We start from the raw sequence: 25,414 nt of genomic DNA on the forward strand, positions 1-25,414 counted from the left end.
GGCCCAGCAACGTGCTCAGGGGCGCAGGCTGAGGTCAGGCCAAGCGGGGCTTCCTCCTGCAGGCCTTGGAGGCCGCGATGGAGTTTCCGGATTTTATTTTAGATCCCATCAATGGGGGGCGCCATCTTCTCCCCTATAGAATGGCAAACGAGGCCCAGAGACCGCCAGCGTCCCACCCGAGGCCACACAGCGGGTCAGAGCCCCGCCGCAGGCTGCCGGGGCGACTGCGCAGGCGGCCGGCCTCGCGTTCCAACGGCCCCTCTCCCTCCAACCCTCTCCCCGCGGACGGAAGCGGGCGGGGCGGGGCCGGGCCTCGAGCTCGGCCTCCCGCCCCCGCGCCCCGACTGGGCCGCGCTCGGGCCCGCCCTTCCTCCTCGGTGACGCAGCCGGGGGGCTGGCCCGGGGCGCGGCGGTCTCGGCGGCGGCGGCGGAGCGAGCGAAGAGCGGCGCCACCATGGGGGCCCAGCTGAGCACGGTAGGCGGGGAGGGGACGCCGGCTGCCGCGGGCCCGGGGCGTCGCTGCGGACCGGCGGGCGCCGGACCCCCGTCTCGGGCAGCGCCGACTGCGCCCGGCCGCTAGGGGCGGGGGGGCCGGGCTCGGACGCGGGGCGCAGGACCCCACCCGGCCCCGCCCCATCCCGCCCGCCGCGCCCCGGTGGTCCCCGTGCGGCCGTGACTCACGCCCGGGCCTCTGCCCCCGGGCCCAGCCCTCCCGGCCGAGGGGCGTCACCCGGAGGCTGGCGGCCGCGCGTTCGGGGCGCCCCGCCCGCCGCCGCCGCCGCCGCCGCCGCCGCCGCCGCCGCCCCCCTCAGCCCGGCCGAGGAGTGCGGATGTGTGCGCGGGTGCGGGGGTGAACGTGGCCGGTGCCCCCGCGTGTGAGTTAGTGTGAGTGTGACTGAACACGTGTGAAGTGTGAAGGAGGGAGCGCGTACGTGTGAGTGTGAGTTTGTGAGGGCGTGTGTGACCGGGTGTGCGGGTGTGACGTGTGCGTGTGCAGGAGTGTGTATGGGGGTGAGTGACAGTGAAAGAGTGAGCAGGTGTGCGGGAGTGTGACCGTGAGTACCTGCGAGTGTGTGCGTGTGGAGTGTGTGTGAGTGTGTGTGCGTGTGGAGTGTGTGCGTGTGTGGAGTGCGTGTGTGGAGTGAGTGTGTGCGTGTGGAGTGTGTGTGCGCGTGTGGAGTGAGTGAGTGTGTGTGTGCGTGTGGAGTGTGTGTGAGGTGTGTGCATGCGTGTGGTGTGTGTGCGTGTGGAGTGTGTGCATGTGGAGTGAGTGTGTGAGTGTGTGTGCGTGTGTGTGCATGTGGAGTGAGTGTGTGTGAGTGTGTGTGTGCACGCACGTGCGGTGTTGCTGGATCGCAGAGTTTTTACCGACAACAGCCCCTGAGCCCTCTCTGTGGGCTGCAAGCTAGGCTCTGGTCTCTCTTAACACAGCAAACTTGAGAGGCCCCAGCCGTTGGCCCCATTTTACAGATGAAGAAATGCCACTCAGACTTGGCCACCGGCCGGGCTGGCAGAGTCCGAACTTGTGGAGCTGCAAAGTCCATCGTCATGCTGTCACTTTGGTTCGGCCCAGGGCTGCCCTCCCTCGCCCTCGGGCCTTGCAGAAGCCGCAGTGGTGGTGCATGGCCCACGTTGAGGCTGTGGCCAGAGGGCGGTCCCCGCCCACACACTCGGGCGCCTGGGCGCTGGCTGGGGGCGCTTGGGGAGGGCTGCCACTGGGAGGATTAGGCCCAGAGCCTCTTGCCTGGCCTCCTCCTCCACCTCCTCCCTCTGGCTCTGTGGGGCTCCCCCTTGGGGACTCGGCAGAAGGCCTCTTGGCCTGGGTGTTGGCTTGTGAATGTGTGGCCCAGCCCAGGACTCTGGGTGACATTCAGCCCAGGGGGCAGCTTTGCCCAGGGCAAGCCTGGGGGCATCACCCCAGCTCAGCGTAACGTCCTGACCGTGTTCCCAGAAATCCCCTTCCTCCCTCACTGCTCAGCCTCCGGACCGGAACCCAGACCCCCGCCCCTGCTGTTTTCCCACAGTGCTTCTCACCTTCTAGCCGTGTTGGTTGGGTTTGTCTCTGTGTCCCCAGGATCTGGCTGCTCAGTGTTTTTGCCGAGTAGCCAAGGACCCCTTGTAGCCCCTCTATGAGGGGCAGAGCCCCGCCTGAGCGTCAGGAGACCTTCACCAACCCTAAGTCTCCTCTATCCAAAGGGTGGCAGGATTGCCCTTTCCTCGTGGGCCCTGCCGGGGTCCCCACTTGGCCCCAAATACCTGGAGCAGCCCCCAGCCAGGCCTCCTGGCACAGCGGCTCCACGCAGTCTGCGGGAGGCCAGCCCGGGCTTTGGGCACCAGGCATCTTATCTGAGACGTGCAGGCCCAGAGAGAGGCCTCCTCCCACACACCGGAAGGGGGGACGCTGAGGGGTTGGCACTTGAACCTGCCAGCCACCTGGGGGTATGTTGGGGGCTCAGCCTGCCATCCCCGACTCTGGCTCCCCTTCCCCCAGCACAGTTGTGAGTGCTCAGTGGACCCTGACAGGCCGCCACCACAGGTAGAGTCCAAGGCTTTACCCCTGCCCCTGGCAGCTCTGTGCCTAGTCCGTGGTCCAGACCCGCAGCCTCTGGGAAGCAGGGCTGGGTCTCCCCTGTGGAGGGCAGCTCCACTGTCCACCTGCCCCTCCTCCTGGTTCCCTTTCCCAGAAGCGCTGAGCCAGGAGCCCCTCGCTGCAGAGCTTCCTCCACTCCCTCCCACTTGCTCCTACTTCCCGAGAAGGGGGCCATGAGGGAGGTGGGCACGCAGATCCCAGCCGGACAGCTGGTGGGCAGGCAGCGGGCAGGTAAGCCTCAGCCCAGGGGGCTGGCAGCTGGGGGGGTCCTGGCAGGTCCCTTTGCCCACCCAGACCTGACCTGGGTAGAGTGGATGGCAGGGTCCCGGTGGGGAGTTCCAGGGGGTGAGCAGCTGGCTGGGTGCCACACGGGTGTAGTAGGGCTACCCAGCCCCTCGGCTGTGGTGGGTGAGCTGGGGCTCCCTGGAGACATCCTGGGACTCTGGCACCCCGTTTCCCTCTCCCCTTCCTGTGTTATCAGAGGTGGGGAAAGGCAGGTGGTGGGTTCCCTGGTGGGCAGAGTGTGGCCTATGGGGCACCAGGTCAAGGCCTGGAGAAGCAGCTGTCCCCTAGCTCCCCTGGGGAGCTGGGGTGACGTGGTGTGTGTGTGTGTGAGCAGCACAGCTGAGGAGGAGCTGGGGTGGGACCTTGGCTTTGGCCGCCTGCCTCCTGTTTACTCTGCCCACTGCTTGCAGGGGTGGGAGTGGTGCCTTGGACGGGGAACAGGGCATCCCAACCCCTTGTGAGTCTGGTAAAGCCTCCAATTTTCCAGAGACGAAGCTTCGCCTTTCCACGGCACCCTTTTCTCTGCCCGTGTCCATCTCCCACACTGGCTTGAGCTCCCCAGGGACGGGGTCCCCTGACCTGTGTCCGCCGCATCCCACACGGGCCCTGGCAGCTGTGCCCACTGGGGTTTGTGACCTGAAGGACCAACTGACAGTGAGGGTCGGCTCACAGCTGCCTCCCAGAGAGGAATTTGCACGAAGTCCACCCTTGCTGTCTCAGTGGCCAGACTGTCCGCAGATGCAGAGGGACTGTGCAGGGCTGGGGCTCAGTGCACGGACCGAGCTGGATGCCAGTTCTCACCCTGCCTCAGTGTCCTCACTGAAGTGGAATGGCCATAGCGCCCGCGTCCCGGGCTCAAGGACTGTGTGAGATACGAGAGTGTCGCGTCTGGGCACGGGTGCTGGAAGGAAGGCTGCTGACATTATCTACCACTCACTGGCACAGCTCCTTCCAGCAGCGGCTCCAGTCCCACCACACCTCTGGGAGGTAGGTGTGCCCAGCACGTGTGGAAACAGCCAGGAATTCAGGATCCAACCCCTCAGCCCTGTGCTCCGTGGAGGGCCGAGCCCCACCCTCCCCCTGGAGGCATCTGGTCTCTTGTCCTGGTTGCTGAAACTTTCCGACAAAGTAAGAAAAGTCAGAGAGAGACTGCAGTGCAGGGGCTTGTTCTTGTCCCTTCGTGAATTTATCCACGAATATTTACTGAGTGTCTCTGCTCTGAGTGCTAGAGATGAGACACCAGGTCCCCCGCCTTCCTGGGTCTGCTGTCGCGCATTGTCTGTGACCTCACATGGGGACCCTGGCCCAGCCGTTTGAGCCCAGGGCTGGCATCCAGGGCACACGAAGCTGGCGCCTGGGATCTTCAAGTTCTGTGTAAGGGCCAAGGCCAGTGTTGAGGACTCGTCTTCAGAACCGTTGACAAATGAGTCTTTTTCATGGCCCAGCACGTAACCATGGGCTGGCATTTGGGGCAGGTGAGGGATTTGGGGTGAGCGACAGAAAATTGGGAACTGAAGCCCAGACTCCACCCTGGGCCTCCCTGAGCCACAGTTTCCTCATTTGTCAAATGAAGAATGCAGTTGGCCTGTCTCCCAGTGCTGAGGGTCGGTGAGGAAATGGAAGGGAAGGTGCTTTGCAGGCTGTGAAGTGAGCTGCAGGCCAGGGGGTCTTAGTTACTAAACTTGGCTGAGCACTTAAATGGCTGTGCTGGGGGAAATAAAACTCCAGAGAGCACCAAACATAACTCCACTTGGGCTCCTAAGGTCGTTTAAGTTTATTTCCAGGACTCCCAACAATGGTGATTTCCTGCAAATGTAACTTCACTCAACTTTTCTCCTAAACAATGTTCTCCATGGATATGGCTTCCCTGATTGATGTGGGAGAGGCCTGGAGCTGAGGACTCATCAGAGTCGCCCTCATCCCCGTGGGGTTTGCAGAGCTTGGGCGGGGGCTCCAGAAGTCTGCTGAGGGCTTGCTTAGCTAGAGGGTAAGAGCTGACATTTGAGCTGGGCTCTGGAAGTGGAATAAGAGTGGTTGGATGAGGGAAGAGAAAGGGCATTCAGGGCAGAAGGGAGAGTGTGCAAAGGCCTAAGGCAAGAAAGGCCTGTGACTGGATAGTGGGGACCTTGAGTGTTGGCAGTGGGGAGCTGTGGTGGGTGTTTGGGGGTGGTGGAGCAGTCCCTTAGTCTGGGCAGCTGGGGCCTCACTGCGGGAGCCGGGAGATTGGACTGTGCTGGAGCAAGGGGATTTGGGCTGTGGGCTCCAGGGCATCTGTCCTGGGAGGTGGCTTGGGAAGAACCACACTTCGGGCTAGACAGGCCTGGGTTGCGTGGCCATGGGTGAGTCACTTAACCTCCCTGAGAAATGGGTGTGAGTCCTCTGAGGATTGACTTGCCTTATCTGTAACTTGATGATAATCACAGTACCTATAGCCTAGGATTGAAGTGAGGATTATGCCAGAGAATTCACGTCCCACTCTTGGAGCAGTGCCAGCTCGGGGACATTGGCCAGTTTGCTCCATGCATGGCCTTTTGCAGCCTCGATTCCTCCCCAGCCCTAGGTGGGACTGTCCTCATGAACTTGAGGAAGGTGGAGCGTGGAGAGGTGAAGATTCTCTCCTGAAGTCCTGAGCTGGGTCTCAAACCCAAGTCTCCTGACCCCAGAGTCCAGGGCTGCCAACGGGCCTTAAATGCGACCCGGGGTGGGTGAAATACCACTTGGTGGCCAGGACATGGTAGGTGCTGGTTAAGTAGGCAGGTGGCCAGAGACCCTTTGTGTGGCCCTGTGCGGGCCGGAGGGGTGCGCTGGGGCCAGCTCCCTCAGGCCTTCTGTTTAGACCCATTGGTTACAGACCAGGGGCCCTGTGGGGCGAGGCCGTGGCTGCAGCCAGCCTGGAGGCTCTGCCTGCGGGAGAGGCACGGTGTTCTGAGCCAAGCAAAAGGCCTGTAACCAAAGCTGCGGCTGGGCAACTTGAAGCAGCTGGGCCGGTTTGGGGGGCAGGGCCAGGCCCAGTATGGGATCTTGGTGCCTCTACCCTTCCTTCATTTGGGTATTCCGTCTCCTGGGTGATGGTGGCCCCATGAGGGTGGTGGGAAAACCTCCTGTGTGTGTGCCCACATTCCCCAGGTTATAGACCCTTTGGTGACCTCAGCCCTCCATCTCATCTCATATCCCAGCTCCCCTGGGCTGTTGGCCAGGCGGTGGCCTTCACCTTCCTTCTATAGCCAAGAATACCGAGGCTCAGAGAGGCCTCAGGTACTCAGCCAGAGTGTCCTCCCCAGTTGATAGAGTGGGGGTTCCTGGCAGGGCTTCCGGGAAGGGAGGGAGCAGTGAGGCTGGGCCTTGAGAGGTGAGAATCTTCTCACCTGACCCTGAATAGGGCAGGGGCCCATTCCAGTTCTGTTCTCTGCAGAACATGCTACCTCAAGAGGCCTGCAAAGGAAGCGGAGAGGCCTCCATGCAGGCAAGGAACTTGGCTCTGAACTTTCTGGCAGCCAAGGCAAAAAGGGGAATTTGTAGTGTTATGATAAGAAGAATACACGCGGTCATCTGCTGTGAGAACTAAAGTCAGGGAGGTACACTAGGGAAGGTGAGTGAACAGGCTGTGAAACAATTTTCTTAAGAACCGGTATTTTGGGAGAACTTTCGGTTGTTGACCTCGCTATGTGAACCACTAGTGTGGACTCCCTTCTTCAGTTTTTATTTTGAAATAATTTCAGACTTACAGTAAAGTTGAAAAATGTATAAAGAGCCCTTATATACCCTTCACCAAGGTATACCAGATATTAACATTTGCTATATTTACTTTATTGTGTGTGTGTGTGTGTATTTTAAACTATTTGAGAGTAAATGACAGATATGATGGTTCTTTGCCCCTAAATACTTAAGCATCTATCTCCTAAGAACAAGGACATTCTTTAATGTAATCACAGGAGGAATGTAACACTGATACAGTGCTATTGTCTCATCTATGGGCCTTCATGCATATTCCACCTGTTGTCTCAGGATTGTCTTTTACAACTGTTTTTTTTTCCCCTGGCCCAGAATCAAATTCAGAACCACGCATTGTATTCAGTTGTTCTGTCTCTTTGGCCTCTGTACAGTAAGTCCCCTACAAGTTGCAAACTTTCAAAGGTGCGAACGTGTGTGAGTGAAAGACATCAACGTCAGGCGTGAGTGAAATTGCAGCTTGCCCTCCATCTCCTATTGCTGACGATCCTTCAGCTCTACCATCTCCCACCTCCCCTCCCTCCTCCAGTCAGTAACTCTTCTTGCCTGTTCACTCGATGCCAGCCCCTATATGCTAGCTGTTGTACTGTACTACTGAACTTTTCAAGGTACTGTACTGCAAGATTTAAAATGTTTTCTTTATTTTTCATTTGTTTTTTGTGTATTATTTGTGTGAAAAGTATTGTAAACCTATTATAGTACAGTACTGTATAGCTGATCGTGTTAGTTGGGTACCTAGGCTAACTTTGTTGGACTTAACGAACAAATTGGACTTACGAACGTGCTCTCAGAACAGAACTCGTTTGTATGTAGGGGACTTACTGTATTCGTTTCCTATGGCTGCATATAAATTACCACAAACTAGGTAGCATAAAACAACGGAAATTCATTCTTGCACAGTCTGGAGGCCAGAAGTCTGAAATCAAGGTATTGGCAGGGCGTGCTCACTGGAGGCCTAGGGGAGGGTCCTTCCTCCTCGTCCTGCTTCTGGTGGCTTCCGGCAGTCCTTGGCCTCCTTGGCTTGTCACCACATCACTCCAGTCTCTGTCTTCACACAACCTTCTCCTCTGAGTCTTCGCCTCTGTCTTAGAAGGACACCTGTCGTGGGATCTGGGGCCCACCGGGGAGATCCAAGAGGATCTCATCTCAAGATCCTTAGTTTAATTACACGTGCAAAAACCCTTTTCCATCCCCAGGATCTGGGTGGACATGAGTTTTAGGGGAGCACCCTCCAACCCACCAGAGCCTCCTTTAATCTGGACCCGTTCCTCGGCCTTCGTTTCTCATGGCTTTGACATTTTTGAAGAGTGGTGCCAGTTATCGCGGAGAAAGGCCCTCGGTGTTTCCTTGTGTTAGAGGCAGGTTGTGTGCTCCTGAAGGAAGGCACAGAGCCGTGCTGGGCCCTTCTCGCTTCGTGTCAGGAGGTGCACGGTGTCGGCTGGCCCCTTTCCTGTGCTGCTCCCTGGTTAGGGTGGGGTCTGCCAGGTTCTCCACTGTAGAGTTGGTCTGAGCGGTCTTGAGGCCGTTGTTGTTTTCTTACTGAGTCTCACTTGTGGTCCAGATAGTGGAGGCTGCCCAGGACTCGACTTCCGGATGGCCAAGGGTAGCTGCTGCACACAGATACCCAGTGAGGTCAAGTGCCTGCTGGGGGACGGCCTGGGTTAGCCATTTTCCATGGCTGATCTCCATCTTCACAGCCAGAGAGTGTAGCTTATGACCCCCATTTCACAGGTGGAGAAACAGGGCAGAGAGGCTAAGTGCTTTTCCCAGGGACAAAAATAGCTAGAAAGAGCAGCAGGCTGGTTGTCTTTCTTTGCAAGGGTGTCCTCTCCAGGTAAACCTAAGCAGTTTTATTTGGCCATGGGATTTGGGTTTTCTCTGTTTTTAAAAAATCCAAACTGCCTCTAGGGTCTTTGTGAGGCTGCGATATGTTTTCTCTGTTTTTAAAAAATCCAAACTGCCTCTAAGGTCTTTGTGAGGCTGGGATATGGGGGGCAGGGGGCTGGCAAGGAAGAGGCTCTCAGAGCCACGCAAGAGGGTGAGTGATGATGAGGGTGAGGCCTGATGTTTTAAGAGTGTGATTGGAGAGGCAGGTGGACTCAGGTTTGAGTTGCAGCTCCCCACCTGCCCGCTGTGTGACTGTGGGTGAGTTGCTTCACCTCTCTGAGCTGTTTCCTCATCTGTAAAGTGGTAGTGATGACAGTGCCTACCTCATAGGGTTGTCATGAGGTTAACCCCTGTGCAGGGCTCTGCATGATGCTGAGCAGTAGACTCTCAGAGCTTGAGGGGACCTTGCAGATCACCTGGTCCAGTTCAGAGAGGGGAAGGGACTTGTCCAGAGTCACACAGCCAGCAAGGAGCAGAGCTTCCTAGTGTCTAGCTCAGTGCCTCAGCTGCCCCTCCCACCTGAAGGCAGAACCCCAGGGCTTAGGGGTTTGTCTATTTGTCTAAATAGAGCTAGCACTTGACATCACTTAATAGGGCCAGGGAAATTGTCTAAAGGGAGGGAGGGAGCACAGATACACAGTGCTCAAGATTAAGCACAGGTACTTGGGAACTTTATGCTGAGCTTCCTGGCAGCCAAAGTGAAAAGGGCTACATGCTCAGTTATGTAGCTTTCTTTGTCCCCATTCCTCAGGGAAAATGGAGCTTTTCCAACGACTCAGTAACACAGTGATAGGTTTCATGAGTCTGATTTTTGTAACTTCTCCCAGCTGGCACCAAAATGGATCTGGGGTTCCCTGGATGAACATGATGGGGAGAGGGCGTTCCTGGTAGGAGAGAGGCCCGGAGGTGTGTTTGGAGGAAGGGCAGGGGGCAGGCTGACCTCGTGGGTCTGTCCTGTCGTTTCAGTTGGGCCACGTGGTCCTCTCCCCAGTCTGGTTCCTGTATAGCCTGCTCATGAAGCTGTTCCAGCGCTCCACCCCGGCCATCACCCTCGAGAACCCGGACATCAAGTACCCGCTGCGGCTGATTGACAAGGAGGTCAGTGTGGGGCCTGAGGGGGTCGTGGGGCATGGGCACCTCTCTGTCCTTGTCAGCATCACAGCATTTCACAGGCACCTACTATGTGCTCAGGGTATGGCCCCCTGTGAAGTAGGTCCCATTATCTGCCTGTTTTACAGATGGGGGAAGCGAGGTGGTCCCTTTCTAAGGCTACCAGTAAGCGACAGAGGGATTTGAACTCAGGTCTTTGCCCACAGAGCTGGTTCTTTGAACCACACTCACTATTCCCCAGAAGGTCAGAGTGGGAGGGACCCCGTAAGGACTCTTGGGTCCAAGTAACCATTTAATGGCTGTGAAAACAGAGGACAAGAGAGGAGTAACTCAGGTCACACTGTGAGTTAGGGGCAGGACCAGGACTTAGGCCTAGGCCTCATGGTCATCCCAGCTGCCTCCCATCCCAGTGCCCCTTCCTTAAAGATAAGGTCTCCTCCCCTCCTCCTTCCCCTGCCCGCAGGGTCACCTACTCAAGGCCCCTAGAGTCTTTTGCATCTGTCAGATTCCCTGCGTGATCTCGCAATCTCGCGGGTGGCTCCATCTCCTCCTCCAACAGGCTTGCTCCTGCCCTCCCCACTTGATGCTTTTCCTTTTCAAACCTCTGATCGTGATTTAAAACCATCCTCTCCCTCCTTCGCCCAGCCGCCCACCCTGTAAGGCTGTTTCCCTCCTTACTCTCTCTCATCAGAGCCCCTCCCATGTGCTATTTCTGGCCACCGCAGCTGCCTCAGGAGGGGTGTGACAGGGAAAACTGAGTCATGGGGCAGAGAAAGTCAGTCACTTGCCCGAAGCCTGAGTCCTGGGCTCTAGTCTGCACCCGGGCTCCACATGAGAGCTGGGGCTCCTGTGACTGTACTTGTACCAGGATTTCATAGAAGTTGAAAACCAGAGAGAGGCAAAAAGAAAAGAAAAAGAAAGAAAAATTACTGCTTCCCAGATGAGACCACACTTATCCTCTCAATATATCTTATACACAACTTTTTCTTACTAAAATGAAATAATAATGTTTTAAAAGCTTTTCCTTTTATAAAGTTCTTTTTCTTTGTTGTTTAATTCCCAAAGTAATGTATGATTTATATGTGCTCGCTATAAAAATTTTATTTTTATAAAATAAAAGCACATATTTATATGTGTTGTGTTCGTGAGGTGTGAATGTTCCCCTCCCCCATAACCCCGTTGCAGAGGGTCCCCTTCACGGGTCACCGTGAGCCTTTCTGGTAGTACATTCCTGTGTACATGATGTGTGGAGGTTCAGGTGTGTGTATACTTAGTTTCTCTGTTTTAATAACCTGAGTTTTTACCCAGCTGTACAATATGGACATCTTTACATGTCTAACCCAAAGCTGATCCATTATTTTTGACGACTGTCTGGTATTTTGTCACAGGGATGTCACACAGTGGACCCTCCAGGCCCCTTTGATTGAGCGGGAGGCACACGTGCTAGCAGTTACCCTCCCCCATTGTAGCCTCGTGGTGGGTCAGCAGGTGGGACTGCTCTTGATACTTTTGCTGCGGCACAGGGAGGGGTCCCGGCTGTCGGCCCTTCCCCTCTCTGAACGGGACTGGACCAGGTGATCAGCAAGGTTGCCCACAGCTCTGAGAGTCTGCTGCTCAGGTCATCACGGCCAGCACCGTGCCAAGCCCTCACAGACGTTAGCCTCATGACTTTTGCTGTGCTGGGCTAGTAATCATCAGTGTCTTTCTCTCATTTCTGTTCTTCCTCCAAAAACATCTGGCACGTGGGTTTCTGACCTTGAGCCCCAGGACCAGTTGATAATCCTGGGATCCACTTGCGGGAGGCCCTAGGGCTCTGTTTGCAGCTTCAGGCCTGGACTGTGGGGCAGAGAGGCCCACTGGCCGCCAACAAGCACTGCGTCCTAAGTGGTGGCTGGGCACCGTCTCTTCTGAGATCCAGGCCACCTGCCTTGGCTCACATGCTTCAGTGATGCTTAGATTGATGCTCTGTCCCTTTGGAGAGGTCTGGCGTCTCCCCTCCAGGTGGTAACACTGTCCATCACTGGACCTTGCCTCGTGTGGGCATGAAAATGTGCTGGACAGCTAGCTGCCTGCCTTCCAAACGGCCCCTCGACACCCACCATCCTGCTGCACCTGGTGCAGGGGAGACCTCACAGGGACCTTCCAGAGCCCAGGTCGGAGTCCGGGCACTGGGTTCGGTTCCCAGCTCTGACACAGCTCACTGTGGGATGCTCGCCTACCTGGCCCCAGTCAAGACTGGGCTCCTTCCTCGGCCCAGCCTCGCTCTTAAGCAGCCTCTGCCCAACCCTGGAGGGGGAATGGCCTTCACCCATTGACCACACCCTGGGTGCACACCCTGTCTTGGCCATGGCCAGCCCCAGTGACCTCCTGGGCAGCAAGGCTGCCATGCCTCCTGCCCTCTGCAGCCCAGCCACGGTCATGCTGTCCCGCTTCTCGGGGGGGGGCTTTTAGTGTAGTGGCTTCTAAAGCCCCTCTCTTGAGTCCCAGGCCTGGGCATGTGGGGCCTTGTCTCAGCTCTGCCCCACTTTGCTGGCCCAGTCCCTGAGCTGTTTCTGCCACCCCAGGACACTTCTCAAGCTGTGGCGGAGGTGGATCCTTTCCTCCTGTCCCTGGAATTTTCTGGGCTGTCTGGCAGCCTCCCTTTGGGATCTTTTTTTTTTTTTTTTAAAGCACAGGCTCTAGGTGCGCAGGCTTCAGTAGTTGTGGCACGAGGGCTCAGTAGTTGTGGCTCATGGGCTCTAGAGTGCAGGCTCAGTAGTTGCGGCGCACAGGCTTAGTTGCTCCACGGCATGTGGGATCTTCCCGGACCAGGGCTCGAACCTGTGTCTCCTGCATTGGCAGGCGGATTCTTAACCACTGCACCCAGGGAAGTCCCTCCCTTTGGGATCTTGAGCTCACTCCCTGCTCTGACCACCTTGCCCTGTGGCCCTGGGTGGGTCACTGCCCTTCTCTGGGCCAGTGAGAGCAGAGGCACACCCAGTGTGTGCCTGACCTCTGTGCCCTTGCACACGCGTGTGCAGGTTGTATGTCCACATGTCAGTGTCACTTCTCTCAGTGACACTCCGGTGCTGGGGAGGGTGGGGACTCTGAGTCCGGGGACCCCTCTGCCCTGGGTGCCGTCCAGCAGCTCACGCCTCGTTGCAGGTCATCAGCCATGATACCCGCCGGTTCCGCTTTGCTCTGCCGTCGCCCCAGCACATCCTGGGCCTCCCCGTCGGTGAGTGCGGCCCCAACCCAGCGCACGTGGAGCCAGTGCTGGGACAGAGAGGTGGGGACTTTGCATTTCAGTTAGTGCAGGGAAGGCTTCAGGGAGGAGGTGACAGCCACCCTGGGCCTTCAAGGGTGAGTGTCAGAATAAGAGGCCAAACGCTTCAGTGTCCCTGGCAGTGGCACGAGCACGAGCACAGGCAAAGAGCTGGGACGTGATGGGAATCCCTGGGGGTGGTGAAGGCAGCAGTGGGAGCCGAGGTCAGGCTAGGCTTCGAATGCTGGACGGCGTGCAGGGAAGTGGGTTGACAAGACCCAGGGGGCCCTGCAGGGATAGTCAGCCCAGACTCACCCCTGCTGTCCTGCAGGCCAGCACATCTACCTCTCGGCTCGAATCGATGGGAACCTAGTCATTCGGCCCTACACGCCCGTCTCCAGCGATGACGACAAGGGCTTTGTGGACCTGGTCATCAAGGTGAGGTCTTGGGGCCACAGCTGCTTGGGGCGGGGGTGACCACCTCACAGCCAAGGCCCCACAGTCTGATCTCTGAAGGCCCTGTGCTCTCTGTGCCTGGTTTCTGAGTGAATAGCAGATCATAGTTCTTCGCACGAGCCAAGCTTCGGGGTCTCGGCAGAGGGCAGGGGCTGGGGCCAGGCTGAGCATCTTCAGACAAGGACAGAGCACCTGCAGAAGAGGAACCGGGCAGGCCCACCAGCCTGTGGAGGGCTCACCCTCCTGCTCTCGGACTAGCGAAGCCCAGTGAGCTGGGCACCTGCTCATCCCCTGAGAAGCGTCCCGCAGGCCCGCTGGGGGTGCGGTCTGAGGGGCTCACGGGACCTTGTCTGGGAGCTGGGGTGAGGGGCTTTCGGGGATCCGTCGCCGGTCAGGGGCTGGGTGTACGCTGTGGGAAGATGTAGCCATTAGAAGCAACAGACCAGAGAGACAGAGAACAACCAGCAAGGATCTTAAAAGACAAGATGCTGAACAGAAGGAGAAATGACAGCTATAGCCCGGTACATTTTCATGAAAATTAGAAACACAAACTTTCCAGCAGTGATCCATGTTCTCTGATTACACACCCAAAAGTGAGAACCAGCCTAGGCCGGTGGGCTGGGTGTTAGAGACTCTCCCTAGTCAAGGCCCAAACCTCCACGGCCGCCCTGGCTCAGCACCCCTGGGGACCAGGCTTGCTCTCTCAACTCCACTGTGCAGGCCCCAGGGCCCGCTCCCTGGACCCTTGGGTGGGGGGACAGGAGCAGAGACCCCCACTGGGCCTCAGCTTCAGCCCTGGGTCTTATAGGGTCCTGGGCTGGGAGCTGTGTCTGTGAGGGCAGGAAGGGAGCTGGGCCTGTCAGTCCTGGCTCTGGCCTGGATCTCCTCTTCGCTTGGTGTCATTTAGACCCTGTGCTGGGTGCCCAGGCCCCACCTGGCCTCGGTGTCTTGTCTTTGGCTGGAGAGTGGACACTGAACAGGTGGTCACACAGAGGTCAGTGTTTGTTCAGGGGACAAGCGCAAGAGACTGAGCACCTAGAATGGGCACCAGAGCTGGGGCGGGGGTGGGGTCATGAGAGCTGCCCCCCTGAGCAGGCAGCAGTGAGGCAAGATCTGGCGGCTGACGAGGCGGCAGCCAGGTGGAGACGGAGGAAGAGGATCTTCCAGGTGCAAAGGCCCTGAGGTCAGGAGGCTTGAGGCCTTGAGGGACCGAAAAGGGAGAGGTCCGCAGGGCCAGGCAGATGCTTGGAGGCCCTGGTAGTCTGGGGCTTTGTCCGGAGGGAAAGGGAAGGTGGTGAGAGTTCAAGCATCTGTTCTTGCTGAAGTCACTCGAGCCAGATGTGGAGAAGGTGTTGGGGGGATTCAAGTAGAGACGGAATACTCACCAGGACCAGGCCCTTCCTGGCTTGGAGACCTCACTGTTCCCCTTGGCCCTGGCTAAAGGTCAGGGCCCCAGCCTGGCACACAGTCGGCTCTGCCCGCTCTCCCTCCACTCTCCCTGCCCTGCACCCCAGACACACAGACACATCCCCTGTGCTGTAGCCACAAGCTCTTCTCCCCACCCCACCCCGAAGGCCCCAAGCCCTATTAGGCCCCCTGGCCTTTGCCCACGCTGTCCCTCCCCCACTGCCTCTCCCCCTTCTCTGCTCATCACTCCTGCTTGCCCTTCAAGGCCCAGCAGAAATGCCGCCTGGTGCAGCCACCCTAGCCCTGGAGCTCCTCCTCTGTCTGCCCATCTCTTTGTACGAGGGTTGTAGCACATCCTTTTTTCCAAAGCTGAAATCCCAAAGGGCACAGGGAAGGAAATTGTTGCAAGAGTGATGTTTTTGTGGCAGCACAAAGTGGAAAGAATTGAACATCCACCAGGAGGGCCTGGTGAGCCGGCTTCCCAGAGCCTTTACTGAGCTGACAGCCGTGGGGGTCTCCTGCCGGGAGGGGTCACAGAGATGGTTCGTGGCGGAACGTTAGGCAGCACGCCTCGGGCCGCTGCCCTGGACGCCAGGCTGATGCTCTGCCCTCCAAGGGGATGTTATGGGGAGGGCAGACCGCTGGGGGGGACGGGACACAGACGGGTAAGTTTTGATGGGTGGAAGGGGCATCGTGTGAGAAGGCCACACACGGCCGCAGAAGACCCCGGAAGAGGGTCTTCCCACTGTGGCCCAGAGCTCACCCTGGCAGCCCTGGGAACGGGGAGCTGAGGACTATGGGTGTCTTGCAGGTTTACTTCAAAGACACCCACCCCAAGTTTCCCGCTGGAGGGAAGATGTCCCAGTACCTGGAAAGCATGAAGATTGGAGACACCATTGAGTTCCGAGGCCCAAATGGGCTGCTGGTCTACCAGGGCAAAGGTGATCGGGTTGGATTCCCCGAGGACCCAGTGGGGGCGGTGGATGCTGGGTGCAGGTCCCGACTCTGCTGCTGTCTGGATGGGTGACTCTCGTAGGGCAAGCCATCTCCTCTCTGGGGCCTCCGTTTCCCTGGCTGTTCGGAATTAAGGTGGCCAGCACAGGGGTTGCAGACCAGCTGCCTCTGGGGGCCAAATGCGGCCCACAGACCAGCTTTGTTTGGCTGAAAACGAACAAAGGGGAGGGTTGAGCTGGAACGCCCCTGATTCTCCAGCCTCCCTGCTCCCCACGCCATCCGCAGTGAGGAACTCATCCTCGTGCTCCTCTTTGCATCTGAGCTGGTCCCCATCCCACCTTCCCATCCCCCTCACCCTGACTGGCTGCGGGCTGTGGTGGCCGCCACACCCGAACCCCTGAGGCGGGGGCAGCTTCTCCAGCCCTTCCGATCCCCAAGCACAGCATGTCTGAGAGCTGGGCCTCACCCCTTCTCCTCTCCCCAGGAAAGTTTGCCATCCGTCCAGACAAGAAATCCAACCCTGTCATCACAACGGTGAAGTCTGTGGGCATGATTGCAGGAGGAACGGGTATGTGGACCCGGAGCCCCTCACTGAGTCCCTAGCGGGCGGATGTCGTGGTTCGGGGTCAGGGTGTGGGACGTGGCACAGATAACAAGTGACTGGGAGCTTCCCAAGGTCAGGGACCCGGACCCCGTTGTCCTGGCACCTCCCTGGGCATCTGCCTGGCACTGGGCCTGCGTGTGTGCAGCAGGCGCTCACGCGGTGTGTGGGGGGCGGCTGTGTTGCAGGCATCACCCCGATGCTGCAGTTGATCCGTGCCATCATGAAGGACCCGGATGATCAGACCGTGTGCCACCTGCTCTTTGCCAACCAGGTCAGTGGGTGGTCCTGAGGTCTGCAAACCCGACTCCTGCTGCGAGGGGGCGAGGCCCAGCAGGCACTGCTCAGGGGTCTGCACGGCTTTGCAGAGATGCTCAGGGAGGCTGAAATGTGAGGGGTGCTCTGAACGTTCTGTGCACAGCAGCCCTCGCAGGGGCTGGTGGGGTCGGGCTTTTCAGTGCGGAGCTCAGAGCGTCTGACCCGAGTAGGGCTGCTTTGGTGGAGGGGTGAGGCACCTGGAGCACCCACACCCCGAGATTCGCTCCTCTGGCTGCTTTCTTGGAACCTCAGGGTTCCCTTCACCGCACACAGAATTTGGAACCCACCAGTGAAGTGGGAGGAGCCCGAAGGGCCGTTTTCACAGATGATGTGCCAGGGTCCCATCTGCGCAAGGTCCCTGAGCTGGGGGAGTTGGGACAGGGTTTGGACCTGGGCTCCCCGGCTCCTGAATGCATGTCCTCCTCCCCACACCCGCTGCCTGCCCGCCCCGGCCTGCTGTGTGGCCTTGGACAAGTCACTCTCCCTTTCTGGGCTTTGCTCCCTCACTGTGGAATGAGCTGATGAAGCAAGGTCATCACAAGGGTCTTTCTAGGTTCAGTGTTTCATGACTGAATATGTGGATCTTATAGTGATGCTCCTTTTGCGGGAAGCTAAGACAAGGCACCCCCCGCCTGTGAGGGGGCCATGCCCAGGCCCCCTGCGCCTCTCAGATATGGTTCAGGTCAGTTTGCCCCTGGGTCCATCTGGCCCAGGCTCCGCCCCGTGTCATCTGTGAGGACACCGAGCCTGGAGGCGGAGGGGCCGGGCTGAGGTCCCCGGGCTGAGGTCCCACACAGCTGCAGAAAACTGCTCTGAGGCCAACTGAGGTGGCCTTGACTAGGGGTGGGTGGAAACAGCCAGAAATTCCAAGCTGGCTGGTGGGGTTGAGAGGGTGGGCAGCGTTCAGCTTGGTAGTGCTGGGGCAGTCTCTGTGGAGGCCGTCAGCCCTCTGTCGCCTGGACGGGCATCTTTGTGCCCGTTAGCAGGGGCGGTGGATTCTGTATCTCTGCATTTCAGTCAGTGCAATGTCACAAGTCATGTAGTCTCTGGAAGTTCCACTCCTCACCCGTGAGGGAGGAGAGTGAAGAATGCAAATAAAGTATCATATGAAAATCGTTCTGACCTCAAGGTCCCTCTGAAGGGTCTCGGGGACCCCAGGGGTCCACAGGCCACACTGTGGGAACTGCTGCTTTGCTCCAGTTGAGTCGTTGCCCCTCCCTCCCCCCTCCTCAGTGACCTCCGTGCTCGGCTTGGACGGGGACCACAGCCCCTCCTTTCCCCATCCGTAATGTAGGGTAACGGGGGACCCACCTCTCGGGACGGTTGTGAGGGTTGAGATGGCCTTGGAGAGGAGCGTTTAACATTGCAGGCATCTGCATTCTTCCTGGAGTGACCGAGTGACCGGGAGTGGAGGCTGGTGGGGAGGCAGGTTGAGGATGGCAGCCTGAGTCCAGGGGAGGCCGGGGCTCTGACCCCAGCCTCAGCCTAAGGGAAGCACGACTTTTCAGAAGGGCATTAGGGAGTGTTAATAAACAGCGGGGCGACCTGGTTCTTGGACAGGGAGACTGATATCCTGAAGGTGTCGGTTCTTCATAAAGTAATACTCGAAGTCCCAGTGGGGATATTTTCTCCCCTTTAATATGACAAAATGATGCAATATGGCCTGGAAGACAAAGTACACATGCACAGCCAAGAAAGTTTTGAAAAAGAAGAGTGACAAGGAAGAACTTAGCGCACTGGATATTAAAACATACTAAAAAGTGTCAGTGATAAAAATAGCATGGTTCTGGAGCCACACGTGAGACCTGGGCTTACTGGACTTACTGCATTTCTGGATAGCACAACAGGAAATCTAGACTGTGCTGGGACATGCTGGAACATGTGGCTAGTTACACTTAAATTAATTAAGATTAAACAAAATTTAAAACTCGCTTTCCCAGTCTCACTAGCCACATTTCATTGGTTCCGTAGCCACATGTGGCCAGTGGTTACCCTATTGGATAACACAGATCTGTTGTGGAACACTCCGTTGAACAGCCCTGGCCTAGAAACAGACCCAAGTGTAGGTGAGGCTTTGTATCTGATGCAGGTGACATACCAAACCTGAAAAGAGAAAGGAAAAGGAGTGTTGAGTTAGTTGCTATGCACTTGGAAAAAACGAAGTAGATCCCTACCTTACCTTATACAAAAATGAAGTTTAGGTTAAAGATATACATGTAAAAAATTGAAGCTTTAAAAGTAGAAGGTGAGCATTTTTACAGGAAGTATTGATGAATGAGTGAACAAGGATGGTCAGTCTAAGCAAGACACCAGGGAGAGGCCGTCAAGGAGAAGATTGATGGAACCATCTGCTTAAAAATGAAAAGCTCCCCTGGGGAAAAACACAAACTATAGATAAGGTAGAAAGATAAGTAACTGGGGATGAGACATATAATGCATCACCAATGAAAATTAATATCCTTCATGTAAAAAGTTTTTACAGACTAATAAAAGATATTACTAGACCAGTGACAAACTTACTTATTAATAATAAAAAATAAAACATAAGCTTTACTTTCCATTAATCTGATTGGCAAAGCTTAAAGGATCATTACCCAGTGCCGGTAGAGGTGTAGGGAGATGGATACTCCTGGGCATGCTGCTGGTGTGTGCATTGGTGTAACCTACCTGGGGATTGTAAAGCAGCTGCGTGTGTTGAACGCCCTAACCATGTGGAATTTTCTACACTGAACTCCACTCCCTCAAGTTTATCCTCAGGAACAGGGCAGTGAGGGTGGTCAGAGAGGCACTGTTCATAAAGAGGATGCTCAGAGATGCAAGAGGGAAGAGATACGGGGATATATGTATATGTGTCACTGATTCACTTTGTTATAAAGCAGAAACTAACACACCATTGTAAAGCAATTAATACTCCAATAAAAATGTTTAAAAAAAAAAAAAAAAGGAAAAGAGGATGCTCAGAACAATCTCCACGCCTCTCCCGTCGTCTGCCTCACCCAGCCTGGGGCTCAGTAGAGGTCTGTGAGCCAGTGACCTTTTCTGGTCGACAGAGCTCTTTGGCCCCCAGTTTCACAACAGTCTTATGAGATCAGTCACGCCACCCACTGGCCTGAGGAGCCCTGTCCGTCTGTGCGTGACCTGCAAACATACAGGGCAAAGTCTGTGGTTAGGAATGGAAAGGGGCTGTTTCGGGAGCAGATGGCTGATGCTCCCTGGGGGTCTGAGAAGGCTTCCTGGAGGAGGTGACAAGCTGCACTCTACAGGGCCACGTGGGGCTGGCAAAATGAAATCAGTGGGGATGGAAAGTGGGGAGCTGCAGGCCAAGCAGAGAGATTGCCGTGGGCAAGGCTGCGGAGGGACAGGTGTGATCGGGGGAAGTGGTATCTGTATTTCCTAGGCTGTGGATGTACAAGCTGAGACGCCAGAACATAGACTTGGACTTTCCCTGGAAGCTTTGCCAAGTGTGCGGCCCGTGGGTGGGCGGGGTGACGAGGGCCTCCAAAGGCAGTCCCTGTTGCTGTCCCTCCTGACCGCTGGGTCCTGTCCCCCCGCAGACTGAGAAGGACATCCTGCTGCGGCCCGAGCTGGAGGAACTGAGGAACGAACATTCTGCGCGCTTCAAGCTCTGGTACACGGTGGACAGAGCCCCTGAAGGTGAGAGCGCCCAGGCGGGTGGGCTGGGTGGAGGTGCTGGCCCACGCTCGCCTGGCGGAGCCCTCTGCCGTTGTGGAGGCTTCTGCTCGCGTGGTCTCCTTTGGTGCTCACTGTGGCCCTGTGAGAGGAAGGTGATGAGGAAAGAGGGATTAGAGAGGGAACGCAAGTGCCCTACAGCACACAGTGAGAAAACCCCAGAGCTAGGGCTTGAATTCACACCCGCCTCCTCCAGAGCCCCAGACCTTCCCCTGCCTGCGCTGCTCTCAGCTGGACAAAGAAGGCCGGCATTCTCCCCTTGGGCTGGGGCTCACTCGGGGGCAGGTCTCCAGGGCCAGTGCTGGGGGTGAGGGTGAGTGTTTCCACGTTGCAGTGTATACCCTGTAAGGCACCTTACACCCATTTTCTCTCTAATCATCAGCCCTGGAGTGGGGGCTGGGCTGATGTACAGTTACCTTCATTCTACCTGTCCTGGTGTTTAAACTGTTTGCCAAGGTCACATAGGAGGTGGTGAATGAGGGCTGCCCCTGAAACCTGAAACGAGGTTGCCCTCTGGGAGCTAAACTCTACTCCATTCTCCTGCCTTAGGTAGATGTGGTTACAAAAAATATCTTAACTTCTTCTCTGTTGTAAGAAAAGCAGCAGCTGAGGCTTCTTGGTAGATAACACCAGTGATGTTTGGCTTCAGGGTTAGGAGACTATAGGGAGTGGTGGGGACTGTGGTGAATTGGAGAGCATCTGCCTGTGCAGAGGGGCAGCCCCGTCCCAGCTGCGGGCAGCCCTGCTGTGCAGGAGTACTGCCCTGGAGGCCAGCCTTTCCATTTTTCAAGGGAAGCTGGGGGCCTGCACTTTCATGGGAAATTTTTAAATACTAGAAACTGGACATTTTCAAAGCACCCACGTGGGCACCAGCTTGCTGCCACACTGCCCGTGCTTTGCCTCCTGCTCCTCACTCAGCCACCGGTTCCCTGGGACTCAACCACCACAGTGTGGGGAACAGGCCACCCTCTGCTTCCCCCAGAAATGAGCAGGCGGGCTCTGGGGGTACCCATCTCAAGAGGGTCCATCCCTGAGAGAGGAGCCACCCTCCTGGGTTGACCAAATCAGATCCTGGGCCCCCTGGTGGATCCATGGACCCGACAGTCTTGTTCCGGGGCCTCTGGCTGGACCAGCCGTCCTGGGCCCACCCGCGTCTCAGTGAGTCTCCTCCTGGTCGGACCCCTCACTCTGTGTGTTCCTGAAACCAGCCTGGCCCGAGCTGATGTTCTAGTTGGGGAGGATGAACAGGAAACAGGTTTATTAGTAAATTATAAAGTACAGTAGCAGGTGATTAGTGAGACCCAGGAAAGACAAAGTAGAGTCAGAGAGAGTGGAGGTCGGACAGGAGGCACTGGTTCTGGGAGTCCGAGCTTCCAGTAAAGAAAGGAATATTCATCTTGTACCCACGTCTCATTCAAAAGGGGGAAATGAAAGCTGGTTTAGCTCCCTTCTGGTTGCAGGTTCTAGAGTGTGGTCAGGTAGGCTCATTGGCCACGATGGGCGTGTCCTTGCAGGGGCCTCTACCCCTGTTGCCTGCACACGGCCTGGCCGCAGGAGGAGTGGACACTGCCCTCTGGTGGTGACACCTGGCAACGCCTATACCGAAGTGCCTCCTGGGGACAGTTTTAAGAGTAACCAGTTACTGGCCAAGGAGAGATACAGTTGGGTAGTCTCCCGGTATTTTACACTTACATTTATTATTACCCTGACCACAGTTCGAGAGTAGTTCAGGTACTGCCGTAACATTATAAGCAGAAACTAACACACCATTGTAAAGCAATTAATACTCCAATAAAAATGTTTAAAAAAAAAAAAAAGGAAAAGAGGATGCTCAGAACAATCTCTGAGCTGAAAAGGGTAGATGCTGAGAAGGAAAAGGGTACCAGGCCAGCGGGCAGTTGTGGAGCTAAGGAAAAGAACAGGGGAGAGGGGCCAGCTGACTATGTTTCCCCTACAAAGTCACCTTCAGTATACATGTAAAGAAAAATACACTATCTAAAAACGTCCTTGTGAAATTGAGATGTGTCTTACACACCTGTACATTCATTACACTAGCAAATATGGTTTAGTCCCATGCAGTTTTTTTCAAAGTAATTTTAGATCTGTTAATAAAATGTTATCTACCTACCTGTGTCCCGCCTTGTTCCAGAGGGATTTTAGGCACCTTACAAAGACTCATAGAGTGAATCGGAGTGGTATAAATGGAAAGTGGGAGTGAAAGAAAAACAAGGGCAGGGCCATCGAATGGAGCTGGGACTGAGGTTTGTACAGAAGCAGGGACTGAGATGCACACTCGCTGTGGGTGGCCACGTGTGTCACTCTGAGCTTCCCAGCAGCCACAGTGAAAAGGGAGATGTGGTCAGTTACTCAGCTCAGTGTCCGTGAGGTAAAGAATTCCCCATTGCTCAGCACAGCAGGGTCTTCCTCATCCCAAGACCAGCTGGGACTGGCTTGGCCCCTCGCAAGGGACCCCCCCCATGGCGTGTACATGATGTGATGCAGAGAGCATTGTCCACCGTGATGGGGGAGGACGGCCCTGAGCGCAGATGTGGAAGCCAAGGCGTAGATCGGAGCCAGAGCGGAGCCGGGCTGGGTGCCGCCTCCTCCCCCTCTCCTCGGGCCCCAGTCATCAGAGCCCCATTCTCATGGCAGAGCCCTGCCAGCCTGCCGTCCCCGTGGGCCCACCGTGTGCCTGGAACTGGCTGGTCCCCCTCCCTGAGCAGCCCCTGCTGGCAGGTCAGTCCTGAGGGCCCAGGTAGGACTAGAGCCCTGCCAGCCTCGGGGCACCAGCAGTGACTTGTAGGAATAAAAGTGGCTCTGGATCTCAGGTGAAACCTGGAGACACACTGCGCGTGTACATGTGCGTGTGCAAGACAGGGAGGCCAGCAGGACCTAGAGGAGCTGTTGCTGCCACGAGGGTCCTGCATCTGCAGCTTCAGCCTGGGTCCTGGCCTTGCTGTTTTCAGGCTCACCGATTGCTTGTTTGGGATGCATTCCTTTACTCATTATTTACTGAGTAACTACTGTGTGGGGGGCTGTCTGGGCACTGGGACCACAGCTGTGGACCAGACACAGCTCCTCGTGGACCGACACGCAGTAGAGGGAAGAGTCAGACAGTGGGCACAGGGCCGGTAGGTAGCATGGAGGGTGGTGGGGTAGGAAATGTCACCCTGACCAGCCTGGCGCTGGCTGGGGGACCTCTGGGACTTGGGGCTAACATCCCAGCCCTGTCCATGCCTTTTTGTGTGACCTGGGACAACTCAACTCTGGGTCCTCTTGGCCTCAGTTTCCACATCTGTAAAATGGGATCAGTAACCCCTGCCCTGTCCGCCCACAGGGCGGTTCTGAGGGCCACATGAGAGGCCAGTGGAAGTGAAATGCTTTGCACGCTGTGAAGCGTGGTGGGGGAACGTTGATGGGCTTGCCTTTGTGGTACAGATGAGCCAGGCTTGGGGGCAGGGGATCAGGGTGAGGGTTTACTTGGCTCAGCCTCTTCATTCTTCAGTGTTTGTGGAAAGAAGAGAGGAATTCATGGCACAGGAACTTTGTCACGGAGGAGAGGGTGCTGGGCGGGTGGGCAGTCGGCAGTTGGTCACACGGCCGTACTCGGGCTCACCTCGTCTCCCACCCCGCAGCCTGGGACTACAGCCAGGGCTTCGTGAACGAGGAGATGATCCGGGACCACCTTCCGCCCCCAGAGGAGGAGCCGCTGGTGCTGATGTGCGGACCCCCGCCCATGATCCAGTACGCCTGCCTGCCCAACCTGGACCGCGTGGGCCACCCCAAGGAGCGCTGCTTCGCCTTCTGATGGGCCGGCCCTGGCCACTGGCTCCGCCCCGCACTCACCGCGCCCTGTCGCCCTGTCCGTACCCACCCCTCCTGCTGTTGTTTGTTAACACCACTCTCCCCCACGTCTCCTGCTGCAGCCGGGTTCAGCCTGGCCTGCCCGTGCCTGGGAGGTCACCCCGCTGGGCTGGCCCCCGAGGGGCCCCTTTGGGAGCAGGGCTCTGTTACAGGTGGCTGCTGTCGGCCACCTTTAGGGCAGATTCCTGTCTGGGCCTCACTGGAGATGCCCCCCCCCACCCCCCGCACAAAACACACACACTACTGGGCCGAGGCTGCCAGCACCATGCTGCCCACCCTCCCCAGAGCATACCACACTCTGGAAATAAACATAAATATACGGGCAGCCCATAGCTGCAGGTGCCAGGCCCCTACCCACTGCCTGCTTCAGGGCCACAGCCAGGCCTCAGCACCTGACACTACGTGATAGGTAACACCAAAAAGTCCTCTTGACAGGGGCTGCTGGGGTGAGAGGCTGCCCTGACCCCAGGGCACAGCAGGCCCGGCCAGCAGGGAGTTGGGCTCTCCCTGGGGCTGGACTAGGAGGAGGGGGCTGACCAAGGGCCCTTCCATCTGGCACACGGGCCCTCCCAAAGCCTTAGCATTTCCCCAAAACACCAAAACATTCGGGCAGCTTTGGGAGTTCCAAGCAGTCGACCTCTGATCGACCAGCTTGGGGTCCCGGGCCGCCAGTCCTGATGGGAGAGCTAAGATGATGTGTTTATCCCTCTGTCCCAGACCCCCCTCCTGCTGCCCTCACCCCGGGTGGGGGAGATTTTGAGCAGAGCCTCTTGTCTGAGGGACATTCTCAGTGGCCTCGACGTTGCCTTTAGACCACAGCGTGTCAGCCTCTTGCATATCGGCTTTTCAGAGTCATTTATGAGCAAACATAACGTTGAAGTAAAACTTTGCTAATCTGAACACTTTTGCAGTTCCTGGAGGCTCTGTGACCTACGTCATTGTGGGGGAGGGGGGGAGGAAGGGGCTGTGTAGGGCCTGGCTTTTATTTCTATTTGTTTGTGTTTGTAGTAGAAAATTTGGGGACTTCCCTGGCAGTCCAGTGGTTAGGACTCTGTGCTTCCGCTGCAGGGGGCCTGGGTTTGAACCCTGGTCGGGGAACTAAGATCCCACAAGCTAATGTGGTGCAGCCAAAAAAAAAAAAAAAAATTGGGAGAGTACAGAAGAGTATATACAGGAAAAAAAATGCCGGAATCCAGAGGCCAACACTTAGAACTTGGATGAAACCACATCATCCACTGTGTGGCCTCTGCTTTCCCCCTAATGTCAGATGTGCTTTGCC

The 25,414-nt window shown here is 56.8% G+C and overlaps 1 protein-coding gene across 1 annotated transcript; it reads left to right on the plus strand.

Moving 5' to 3' along the window:
* Positions 1-370: 370 nt before the first annotated feature.
* On the plus strand, positions 371-25,035 carry LOC133101790 (NADH-cytochrome b5 reductase 3). The gene is made up of 9 exons (XM_061206724.1): positions 371-475; positions 9,458-9,589; positions 12,746-12,818; positions 13,177-13,283; positions 15,520-15,649; positions 16,147-16,230; positions 16,452-16,537; positions 20,136-20,235; positions 23,907-25,035. The coding sequence occupies exons 1-9, from the start codon at positions 455-457 to the stop codon at positions 24,077-24,079; spliced, it is 906 nt and encodes a 301-aa protein (XP_061062707.1). The 5' UTR covers positions 371-454; the 3' UTR covers positions 24,080-25,035.
* Positions 25,036-25,414: the final 379 nt, after the last annotated feature.

This window comes from Eubalaena glacialis, chromosome 11 (assembly GCF_028564815.1).
Source record: "Eubalaena glacialis isolate mEubGla1 chromosome 11, mEubGla1.1.hap2.+ XY, whole genome shotgun sequence".
NCBI classification, from domain to species: Eukaryota; Metazoa; Chordata; class Mammalia; order Artiodactyla; family Balaenidae; genus Eubalaena; species Eubalaena glacialis.